The sequence below is a fragment of the Lampetra planeri genome, chromosome 32 (assembly GCF_965212315.1).
Source record: "Lampetra planeri chromosome 32, kcLamPlan1.2.h2, whole genome shotgun sequence".
In the NCBI taxonomy this organism is placed as follows: domain Eukaryota; kingdom Metazoa; phylum Chordata; class Hyperoartia; order Petromyzontiformes; family Petromyzontidae; genus Lampetra; species Lampetra planeri.
In genome coordinates this window covers 8360179-8373079 of record NC_136138.1, presented here as the reverse complement: position 1 = coordinate 8373079, position 12901 = coordinate 8360179, and the positions used below count along the sequence as shown (strand labels likewise).

Below are 12901 nucleotides of genomic sequence, written 5' to 3'. Positions count from 1 at the left end.
TGTGGATTTGCTCTCCAACACACCGGTGTGCTGTACTAGTGACGAATTGCCACGTTCTGTTTACGTGACAAACCTTACTAATTGGCTGTCGGGTGGTGGCAACACCTATATTATGGAGGATACAATAAAAATGTGCAAAACCATTAACAAAGCTGTGGGAAACCGATATCGCGACAAACGTCACATCGTGAAAAAATATATCACGGCAAACCTAGTTTGCAACTATTTGACTATTTTTATCTTACCACGCAAAGCCCACTGAGCCATGTAGCTCTCTTTCAGAAGCGACCTGGCCACAAATGATAACTCAACCAAGTGGCTTATCACGTAGAAATGTATAGCAGTAGCCGAACGCTCTAAGCGCACGTCGATTCTAAATGAGGGCAATTATCAGTGAGAGCGCAGTGCTTAGGTGGGCGCCATGGTGTAACGCCGGCCCCTTCAGAAGGCCGTTTGCTCCATGGGTTTACGCTACAGATGCTCAGTTGCAGAGCTTTGCGCAACATCAATTATTGTGAAACTTGCACACTGGCGCCGGCTGGGCTATAGCTGGGTGGGAGATTTAATTCACTGCAACCCGAGTGGCCTTGCTAGCTCGGCTGTAGGACATTGGACATTGAGAGCCCTGCTGAATGAGGGCCTCCCCATGCATAGCAGGTCATCATGGGGGTATATTTATTTGACCACGACACACTGGCATGGCACAAAGGGCCATGGTGACATCGTCACCACTTGGTGGCAAATTTGCTGTTGGTGTTGTTATATTTCACCATACTTCACCAGGCTGGTCAGTGCGGTTTGGTGAATGTGCTGAATGAAAACCATCCCACACATGTTCATTATAGCATTTTTTCTTACATACTTCACCAGAGTGGTCAGTGTGGGTTGGTGAAAGTTTGGGTGGGCCCATGACTGATTAGAATAACACTTTCCATTGATTGACAACGGGCTATGCAGGTACCTTTTTGAAGCAGGTACGTAAAGCTCTTTTGACTTCCAAAATACTCCAGCTGAATATGGAAAATTTGAAGGCCACATTTTCAACCAACTGGAACAGTGCAGCTCTCCCCAATGTTTTTTTTCGGGTTCTACTGCGGATTGTTCAACGTGACGCCCGACGTTGTTCTCCATGTGCTGAGAGCTTCTTCATGGATATTCAGTCCAGTGTGTGTGGAACCAAATGTTGCACGTCAAGAATCGAAGCTCCAAGCACGTGGAGCGAAACGTTGGACATGGCACCGGGCAGCGTGACCCGAAAACGCATCGGAGGGCTCCAAAGCACAACCGCAAAAAACAACCCAGTAGCGTAACTCTGACCGTGCCGCGTCTCTAAACAGAACCTCTTACAGTCGGCCTCGCTCTTTGAAGCCAGACCAGCGGGTGAGCATACTTTATTGAATGTAATAATGTAATGAATGAGTCATTAGGATGTTGCATGCCCACAAAATAACCACGTGGCGTAAATGCCTCCACCAGCCCTCGCGTTCTCAGACCGCGCAGCGCATCGGGCGAGAACAGCTTCTCACGGAGGGGTTTGAACGAGGCTTGCGGTTCCAGCCTGAGGACGAGCAGAGGGCCCCTTTTGCTTTTGAGCGAAACGCAAAACTTTCGCAGGACGTCCAGACACGGGCTGCTTGCCGCTGCGCCGCGGTTGATTTAAGCGTCGCGCTCCTCCGATATCTTTGACCCCCCCGCGCACGGCACCCATCGCCTTTGTAGAAACATGAAAGCGTGCACGTCCGTCGGTTATTATCGCCACGTGCGCGGGGGGGGGGGGCTACGCGCAGGAAGAACCGGTCCCGCTGGCTGGAAGTCCTTTGATGCGTCGTCTTTTTTTTATTTTGTCCGTTTTGCAAATGTAAAGCAGACGTTGTTGTCCTTGCTGCTGCTGCCACTGCCACCGCTGCTCACTTCGTTAAGCGAGCTGTGTTCGATCATCCTAAGTGCCCCCCGCTGCTAATTGAAGAGGGCCTACTGCTCTGGGTTCCTGCAGGCAGGTGGGCAGAGACCCTCCTAGCCCTTGGAGAGTGCCTAATCTTCGCTGGGAATCTAACTAATTTGTGGATTTTAATGTTCGTATTACGCGCAAAAGACAAGCGAGGAAAAATCACGCAGAGCTTTGGATTACGGAAAAGCATTCCAACGAGTATTTTAACGAGTGGCATGGAAGCTGACTGGCAACAACTGTCAGGGCAAAACATGTCGCATAATTGCAAATGGTTCTTTAAAAACTGGGTTTGTGTCTTCCACGTTTTGGACAATCCTTTGATCAATGTGTCCGGTTTTCTCCAGGGTGAGTCCCTAACAGCAGCACAATATTTGACTCAAGTTTTGTTTGTATTGGATCATCATTATGAGCGGTATAGTTCTCCACCCTCCTGAATGGACAGAGCTGCTACATCAAAAGCGTTTTACCTGCGTTGGAAAGCATTAATATTTTTGAAATGCTTGTAAATCCACTGTCCATGCCGTGTTGATTCATTTGGCCATACTTCACCACGCTGGCCAATGCGGGTATGTGAAGGCAGTGGGGGGTACAGTGGGGGGGGGGGGTCACTGGACTGATTCAGATATCACTTACCACCGCCGGGAATCTTAACCATGTTTTCCAAGTTCATGGTGCACTGCGTTAAACACCGTGCCATCGCTCCCCGCCAATGTGCGTACATACAGGACTTAACAAAAACATTCACAGACGCACAATTTTCAAATCAACAGAGGGGATTTAATGAACGATGTTAAATGTGCGGCGAAATAGAGACACTTCTGTATGAAGCTACTGTCAGCGGTGCGAGCCTGTCACACTGTGGAAACCACACGTGTCATCATTCACTCCTCTCCTCCGCCTCCTCCTCACGAACCCGGCTAATCGGCACGATTTGAGACCTCAATTCAAGAATCGCATTTTCGTGGTTGCAGTTAGTGGAGCGCCCTTTCGCGGTCGCAGGGTTTCCGTGACCCCAGGATTTAATTACATAATTCCGTGTGAGCCACCAACCCCTTGCGTCTGTCAGTTGCAAGCTCGTGAGTACACACGGGAGGGCTCATTAAATTTCGATGTAAAGCTTTCGTGACTGCAGAGATTCACATATAAAGTTTTATTTTTATAATTTTATTATTTCCCTTCTACGTGACTTTACCGAAAGAACCAAGAAGAGGAGGGCTCATTGTGAATTAAATCAACCAGAGACCCACGGCATTGAAGATAAGATACGAATGACCTATGACCTTTAACCCATATGAATCCAAATGTGACCCAGGTGGCAGTGTCTGGTGAGTGTCCGGTGAGCGTTAACCGGCGAGTGTCTGGTAACACGGCTATCGGTGTCACGTTCGAGTGTCACGTTGGGTGTTTAGTGCAGGTTCAGGTCGAGGGTCGGATGAGTGTCACGTCACTACTGTTTGTAGGACAGGCTGCCCTCTAGTAATAACATATGTGTAATAGTAAACACATAGCGTGTGTTTATATAATTACCATGCACCAATAGCTGCTCATGTCTGCCTGGTAAAGTAAAAAATATATATATGATACAGTGTTCCACAATGGGCTCTCATCTACTGTACTTTAAAATAAAGGTCAATGAATTGACAGATCCCACTGAGCAGCAGCGATTTGCTTTCATCCTCTGCCACGCAGGACCCGGCCTGGCGTTCATCGCTTACCCCAAGGCGGTGACCATGATGCCGTTGTCTCCGCTGTGGGCTGCCCTCTTCTTCTTGATGCTCATCTTTCTGGGTCTCGACAGCCAGGTAACAACGGTGGCAGGAATGCCACCCGCAGTCGTGCGTCTGCGCCGAAGTTTAACGTCGTCGTCGTTACTCTTTGGTTCTTTCGGTAAAGTCACGTAGGTATAAAATAAAATAAATAAAATCACTCCCCCCCCCTCTCTATCTCCCCCCCTTGCTCCTCCCCCCTGTCTTACCTATATAGCCTCTTGTCACGACAGCTCTTTCGCCCACTTCAGCAATTGTTTATTGCTGTGGTTGTCCCACCTGATGACTACACTTGTATTGCGCCCAAAACGTCGTGATTTCATTTATTTTATTTTCTACCTACGTGACTTTACCGAAAGAACCAAAGAGTATGGATCCCTGCAGTCACGAAAACTTCAAATCTAGGTCGTCGTCGTTGCCGCTGTTGTTTTTTCTCTCGCCCGTTGGCCCACGCCGCATCGTTAGCAGGGGCGGTTTCTTCATTAGGGCGATTGGGCGACGCACCACCAATGTCATTCAACCACAGAGTCACGCTAGCCGTCACTGTGCCTCTGGATATAGTCCAATCAGCGTCATGCTACGTTCTGTGGAGTACCGCCTCTTTTTGGGCGATTTCCCTCCAGCTGAGAATCGCCCCGAGTGGTCCCATAGACTTACATTCAAAGATGTTTTTTTTCGAACGGGGGCGCTGCAATGCATTCTCTATGGCTTCCGGGAGGGCTCGCCCTAACGTGCTTACGTCATCATACGTAAGCACGTTTCATCCAACAATATAATTTGTTGCCACCTAGTGGAATCTTTCATAAAAGAAACTTGAGTGGTTTGTTTTAATAGTGAGTATAGAAACAAACAAGATGTATTGTAAGAGTCACTTTATTTTTCATTAATATTAAAGAAGTGAAGTTGCCTTTACATGCTTAAGCTGTTAATTTATCCATTGCATGGGTGGACCTTATCCTTATCAATCATCCAGACATTTGCCCCCCCTGAGAGATTTTGCAGGAGCCGCCACTGATCGTTAGTGTGGTTCTGAGTAAGTCATCCTTCCTCCGAATTCATAACTCTTGTGTCGTCGCAAAACACCCAGTAGCTTTGTGATCCGTTAACAAAAAAAAAGCGCTACCTGCTATGAGCCAGTGGGGTGACGCAGCCCAGTAATGGGGCCCCTTCGCCGCATGTCACAGAACTTCAAGGTTCGAATCAAGGCGGCAGCCCTAATTAATACTGCGGGTGTCATCATCCTCATCATCATCATCACGATCCATGGGCAGATAGCCCATAGTTGTCCACTGTACACTGTGGGCGTATTCGCGGTAAAAGTACGTGTCGTCTGCTTCACAGTTGGACGTCATTCTCAAGAGTAAGGCCATTGCGTGTCGGAGTTACGGTCCAAATTTGACTTTTTTTTTATTATCTTACACTGAAAATTACGCAATTGCATTATTATCCATAGCCATCATTACCTCCGCCTCCCCCCTACTATTGAAAACACTTGGCAGGACCCTCCTCAAGATGAGTCACGAGACTCAGTGAGGGTTTCCTGGGTAAATATGCGGAGCAGTAATAATAATGCAATCTCTGATAAATGTTTGAGGATATCGACGTTGCAGTCAGCACTTTTTGTTTTCTTTATCTGAGTGACTGTTGTTCATTTGCACTGCTTCTGTACAGCGTCTTGGGATGCGATCGCATTTAGGAGCTGGTATATAAATCGAATTTGTTGTTGTTCAGCTCCATAGCTGATGGATTTTTTTTTTATTCAAGCCATAAAGAAAAGTCAAACAAATGGCGCGTAAATTTCGATCGCATTTAAAGCACGCACTTCCGTTATGCCTGTACGTTTTCGAAACAGTAAGACGGTGACTGTAAGTCACAGTCAAGCTGAACTGATCGGCACTTAGAATAGTAACGGCACATATAGCTGGCATCCTTAAAATGCGCACACAATCTTCACGTTAGATCAGCGGTCCCTAACCCTCGGGCCGCGGACCGGTACCGGTCCGTGGCCTGTTAGGAACCGGGCCGCACAGCAGCAGGAGGTGAGCGGGAATCCGCGTGTGGCCCACCCCCATTATTTTATTTGCCTCTTCCCCGCACTGCGCACTTGTTTCAGTCACAGTGTTGGTAAGCCCACAAGCTGCTAACCCCTAGTAGCCAAAATGAATAAAAAACAAACGTCGCTGGAGAGCTTCTTTGAAAAGGGGGAAAGACCCAATGATGAACCCCCCCTCCCCCGGTCCGTGAAAAAAATTGTCTTTCACGAAACCGGTCCCTGGTGCCAAAAAGGTTGGGGACCGCTGCGTTAGATGGTGCAACTTCAATGCTTCTGTGTTGCAACACATCGTTGCAAATGTGACACGTAGACTCGTACCAAATTGTTAGATGCTGTGGATTGCTCTCCAATATACCGATGTGCTGAAGCAATAATACATTGGCCCGTGGCACATTTATTGGTTTATTTATTTTGGCTGCGTCGGGTGGAGGAGGGTGTACGACACACGCGATCAGACCCAAAAACACATACTGTAAAACTTGCAAGTTGGTGAAAGTAGTGGTTCACACCTGCTCATGCCTCTCTGTCGCTTGGTGGAAGGACTTGCACGACACGGAGGGTATTTTGGCATACTCTTCTACGCCGTTGCATTTTCATGGCAGGGGCCAGTCTAGCCGTTGGACAACCACTGTTTGACTTCTCCACAAAGGGGTACTCCATTTATCAACCCACTGGAGGAGGGATGATGATGGGCTGAGTCAACCAATCAACCCCCAACCAGGAAGTGATCTTGCGACCCGCATGCTCTACTACTGAGCCATCTGGCTAGAGCTCAGCAAACGAATATCAAAGAAGTGAAGCGTTTATTTTGCAAATCACACGAACAAAAATGTCACGAAAGCACCGATATTAATTAGCCTCATGAAGGCAACGTACGTATGTGTATGTATGTCGAACTTCTTTCGTGCCATACGTAGCCAACCGTGCCAATCGGAGGTGCGGGGGGAAAGGACAACAAACTAAACACACACAAAAACGTCAAGTTGGTGGGGCCATTCAGCACGGCCCTCGACTGCTTAGCAAGTTTTCTGCGGAGGGGGGCTGATGTGGGGACGGCGGTGGTGGCTGCAAGAGGGGGGCAGGTAGACTCTAGCCATTGGCTGCTGGCCAGAATCCACGCTGAAATGGAGAATGCGGAATGCCGCTGTGATCCCCCCCCAGCCAGCCCTGCTCATGCCACAAGCGTACGCAACTGGGGCAGCGGTTGGCCGCTTTCGACGCAGTCGACCACCGCAGGTTGGCGGCGGAGGGCAACAGACTCCCGAGCGCTCGCCGCAGCTGCCACTGACTGCCGAGCTCAAGGGTCGGGCAACCCGCGGCCCCCGAAGCCACGCGCGGCTCTTTAAGAGACCGCTTCGTGACGTCATCTGTTAAAGGGTCACCGTGCTCGTCAGCGGCGGATGAAGCTAGTGCGGGGCATGTAGCATGATGTTAGTGGACGAGACTGTCATGACTGACGTGGCCTTTATCCAGCTGTCAATAAACAAAGGGTTGTAAATTATTGCTATGATATGATGATATTGACGGGACACAAGAATCCCACAACATTTATAATGGCACACTGGGCACTCGTACGCACGCAACCGTCTGCCCACGTCCCATTGACAAAGACCGCGAGCATCCTCTCTGTTTCTCACTCCCTGTCACCGAACTCACACAACTCTCGCCGCCTCCACGCGACGATTCACATCCCAACACGCCGCCGTCACCACCACCATCACGCACCCACCGATTTCACTCTCTCCCCGCGTGTCTCGCACACTCCGACTCCGTTTCCTCCACAGTTCGTGTGCGTCGAGAGCCTGGTGACGGCGCTCACGGACATGTACCCGCACATTTTCCGCGTGGGCAAGAGGAGAGAGCTCCTCCTCTTGGTGGCCGCGATTGTCTTCTACCTCATGGGGCTCATCATGCTGACAGAGGTGCGGTGGAGCTTTGCGTCCCCCAGTCCTCTCTGTTGTCTTGTTGTTGTTGTTGCTGCGGCTGCTGTGGTTGTTGTTGTTGTTGTGAATTAGGCGATTTACCACGGAAGTCCTTATCGCAAAACTGAATGTGTCTCTTGAGTCTCGGCCGTGAACACTGAACCCTAACATTCCATGAAGAACTTTAGTGCGGCCCCTTTGAACCTCGGCCATTAACAACTGAACTCTAATAATCCCGATGGTGCCTTAGTCTGGCTCTGTGAGCCACGGACATTTGATGCATTTTAACAATTGTGTGCGATGTTTCGCTGGAGATTTCAAGCAGGTGGTGTCTTTTGTCGTACAAAATTGTCAAATTTCGTTTGTTTTCAACGTTGTGGTTTTACTGATAAACCAGAGCAATTGACATATTTGCACTCACGTGACAACTTTATTTGATTGGCTCTGTCGGGTAGTTGAGGGTTACAGCTCAAAATTTTACATGATACCTACACGATGATCTAACCCAAAAGAAACGCATTTTTTTATCGTAATATTGGTCTTGAGAGCCTGCGTTTAAAATAAATACGAAAATATTAATTAACTCGCTAAACAAAAGAATGCAGTTTCAGTGAAAAATGAAATATGGACTCGATGCCAGGATCTCGGCAGGGCGAGCTCCGTGTCTCCGACCCCTGAGCCGCCCCGCGACCTCGCATGTTTAAATTTCCAAATTTCCAAAACTTAAATGAATGTGCCCATTAATGACTCCAGCTTTCCACGACAGCGCACCGAACGGCGAGTCAGTTCGCACCGCGGAGTTGACGGCGACCTTGCAGCTTGACCTCGTCTAAAGGGGAGGGAGGTGGGCCACGGAAACCAAGGAGGGCACGGCACAGGCGGTGTTTGACAAACGATGAAACAACAAATATAAGTGTCACCGGACCGAAGCGGACGTGCAAGGGCATGTTTAATGTCGGCGGGCGCTCGCCCCAACTGGCAAACGTCGGAGACAATACGGCCACTGGCGTTCAAAAGTTCACCGAAATTTCTGACTTGACTGTGAATTTTCGAAGGTCGAGGCTGAGCCTTCAGTAGGGTGGTGTTCAGCCCCCTTCAGCCCCCCCTCCTCCTCAAGTAATGCTACTCGGTTGGTTTGTGGTCTTGATGCCCGCAGCCACGCAGCAATTTCTACGGGAAACCAACAAACGCACCGTGTGCGCTGCGGAGCTAATGCGCAAGGCCTTGGGATGTAATTTGCGTGTACATTCACGTCCCCTAATCTCACACGAAATGCTTTAAAAACGTCCCCTTGCCTGAATTGTAAAAAAATAACCATCTGTAATGAAAGGAGCCAAGTTGCCCAGGCCTGTCTTTACGACGGAGTGAATGCACCACGATTGGCCTTCACCTGCTGTTGCATCGGCGACGGTGAGATTAAATTAACATCCGTCCTCTGTTTGCCGCCGAAGTGGTCATCGCTCAATTTACGCGTTTGCGACAAAGCCTGAACACAATTAACCCAAATGAAAAATCACTTTCCCGTTGCGGCTGCTGTAATTAGATGAGTGTTTTCATTTATCTATCTGTCTGTCTATCTATCATCCCTGCCCCCCCCCCCCCCATATTCAGGGAGGCATGTACGTGTTCCAGCTCTTCGACTATTACGCCGCGAGTGGAATGTGCCTCCTCATCGTCGCCTTCTTCGAATCCGTCTGTATTGGCTGGATTTATGGTACGTGTCGACACCCATTGATGAGATTTCATGTTTTATTTTTAATATATACTTTAACGCGGCAGATGCGTCGCTGAAAAAGGGCCGCGTTTAGGGAAAAATGCGTGGAGCGAGAAGAATGCTCTCTGGTTTCGTTCGGTTAAAGTCACATAGGTATAAAATTAAATTAAAATAACTCACGACGTTTCGATAGATGATTGCTTGTGTTGCAATCGAAACACCGTGAGTTATTTTTATTTTATTTTCTACCTACGTGACTTTACCGAAAGAAGCAGAGAGTATGGATTCCTGCAGTCACGAAAGCTTCAAATCTAGCGAGAAGAATGTGCCCGTAAATAATGTAACGAACAAAGTTTGGTCAGATACGATGTACTACTACGCACACTGCAGTGAGATGGCGGGACAAATAACTGAGGGTACACCGCCGCGTTACTGTATCAGTCCACATACTGTATCACCGCACCGCTCATCAGTGCCGGTGAAGAAAGTAGTTCGTCGTCGACCGCTTAGAAACCGCGTTAATAACGGTGGGCATTTCACGTTATAACAGGATGCACGTTCTGCGTTATAACAGGATGCACGTTCTGCGTTATAACAGAACGCACGTTCTGCGTTATAACGGGATGCACATTCTGCATTATAATGAGATGCACAGTCTACGTTATAACAGGATGCACATTCCGTGTTATAACGGGATGCACATTCCGTGTTATAACGGGATGCACATTCTGCGTTATAACGGGATGCACATTCCGTGTTTTAACAGATGCACGTTCTTCGTTATAACGGGATGCACGTTCCGTGTTATAACAGATGCACATTCCGTGTTATAACGGGATGCACGTTCCGTGTTTTAACAGATGCACGTTCTGCATTACAACGGGATGCACATTCCGTGTTTTAACGGGATGCACATTCCATATTATAACGGGATGCACATTCCGTATTGTGCAAAAAGTGTTCCCGAATAGAAGCACCGCTTTATAGCGAAAACGTGTACCGTGAACGCACGTTAAGCGAGGACTTCCCGCGTATATGTTGTTTGTCTCTTTAACTGCGATTCTTAAATATGTCGTTGTTAGTTTCAATGTTAGGTTAGAAACACCTTGTCTGTGCTCTCCAGTTGCAGTGTGGGTGAAAAGTGGGCTAAGTGGTGCCCAATCCTGGTCAGCCGGCTCCAAAACCGAACTACTACTACCCACGGCAGCCACAGCCAGTGTCCCTTTATACAGAAATCTCGGCCATATATTTGGACTATTTCAAATGCTATGGTACATGGGGAGGGGTTTTATTCCGTGTTTCAAATACCGTATTCTGCCGATTCTAAAATGTAAGTAATGCACACCGCAAACCTTTAGCCCATGTTAAGACAGGCGTATGATTCTAGTCACACACATAGCGGCATCATCGAGCAATTGCCACTTACAGGAGTTCATTTCTGTCAATCTCCAGATGACGGTTGTAACTGCCAGCGACATGTGGCAGCGAATTGATGAATGTTTGCGGATTGCCCTCCAACGTCGCGGTGTGCCCAAGCAACAATTATCGGCGCGTTAGTTCATTACATGAAGGCTATATTTATTTATCTGTGTCAGGTGGTGGAGGGTGTACGACACACATTGACACTGCGCTCACATGGCTATCTGACCCGAGCATCAATTACGAATCAAACGAGGGTCTATTTAACAATTTGGAAGAAAGACACACACAGTGGTAATAGTAATAGGTGTTTACCCTTTTAACTGGTATAAAATCTGACACCTTTATACAAGGCATCATGTTTGCAATAACCTCAACACAAGAAGTCAAAATGCAAACAAAAAGAAACAACTCTGATTATGATAATGATATGCACTGTGCTTGAAGTTGATTGGTCCACACCCGAGACAGCTTTCTTTAGAGCCTAGTCTCCATTGGTGTTGGACCAGATGACGCCAAAAGGCGTACAACTCAAAGACAGCGCACTATCAGAGTATTTGGAGCTCGGGGTAAGCATTTTTTAAAAGGGTAAAAACCTATTACTATATTTTGCCACTGGTAAAGGAGGTCTCATAGTGTAAATACACACACAGTGCTCTGTTAACTGCGTTGCAATTGGAAGAGACCATGCTACCGACATCATGAACTTTCTTCACGCGTGGCCGAGCAATGGTGCACTTACACAAAACGGTGACGAAGTGAGCTGTTCATAATTCCTGACGGCTGATTAAAAACTGCAGATATATAACTGTCCTGGATACTTCCGCTCGAGCAATTAGCAAATGCCTGGGCTAGTGTTTACAGTGCTGGACACACGTGGCATTCGAAGTTCAACGTCTCATCTTGTACCAGAGTCAGTTTGAATGAAGCCGACAGTTAATTTCCTTCATTCTGTCCCGGTAATTTCTCGAGGGGTTTGCCTGCGAATGCGGTTTCCTGCAAAGTGGACATCAGAGATCAGTCTGAGCTCATATACGCCAGACTTGGCGATTGTGCCTCGCATGTGAAAATTTCTTCAGGCGTAATTATATCAAGAAAACTGTCATGATAGTGTATCTACATGTAACGACAGTTACCCTGATCTCCCTCACAAGAAGTACAATTTTGCGATGCAATATGAATTTACGTAGCACCTGAATGCAACTGCAGTTCCATGCTGCTGTAGAAATTGCCTGGGAGATCCCAATGGAAATGCATACTGGTGAAAGGACAGTGACGAACTGACTGACTCACCTGCCTGACTAATGCCCTGACCATTGTGACTGACTGATGTGACCAACGTACTGACTGACTGACTGAACGACTGTCAGTTACCCCAGCTAATCAGAATGTAACCAACGCAGAGCCTTCTGAACTTACGTATTTGGTGTCAGACCTCCACACATGCCCGAGATACAGATGCAACGTCTGTATAATTTGAGTCGTATTGTATAATTGAAAGCAGGCAGACGCCTGCCTCGTCATTTGAGTACAGGTTGCCTACCTTTGATTCAGAGGTCGCAAAATGGGTTTTGATTCCTTACCCATACCCGGCCGCACCAGGGTCGCAAACGGGTACCCGTACCCGTACCCGGTCGGGTACGGGTAGCCGGGTATCGGGTAGGGTACGGGTATCGGGTACCCGGTTGCGACCTCTGCTTTGATTGCGTTTGGGCGCACGCACGGCTCAATTTCATCTGGGTCTGTGTGGATAGGAGAACCTGAAAATTATATCGACGCGTAGTGTACTGCCTAATCCAGGCCAGGCCTCTCCTCTACGGTCCGGTCTCTGGAACTGCCCTCGCCGATAAGCACCCCAGAAAATATCGTGTGGAGACATTCAGCCCTGGGCCTGGGGCAGTCAAATGAACCCACAGACCTGTCAGTCAAATGCTTTTTCAGCACTCCTTAACGTCACGCGTGTTGCATTCACTTGTTTACAGTGCACACATCCTTCAAGTAAACGAACAGATTTTGGCTTAAATAACCCAGAGCAGGCATTTCAGTTTGCCATCTATGGATGCTGCTTCTACGACTACT

At 48.1% G+C, this 12901-nt stretch overlaps 1 protein-coding gene across 1 annotated transcript in view; it reads left to right on the top strand.

The window, feature by feature from the left end:
- LOC144729401 (sodium- and chloride-dependent GABA transporter 3-like) overlaps positions 1-12901 on the top strand; it is a 100763-nt gene that overhangs the window by 63650 nt on the left and 24212 nt on the right. Inside the window, exons 11-13 of the mRNA XM_078609660.1 lie at positions 3638-3750; positions 7552-7689; positions 9301-9403. Of these exons, the coding sequence (XP_078465786.1) occupies positions 3638-3750; positions 7552-7689; positions 9301-9403 (354 nt within the window). The remainder of the gene's footprint in view (positions 1-3637; positions 3751-7551; positions 7690-9300; positions 9404-12901) is intronic.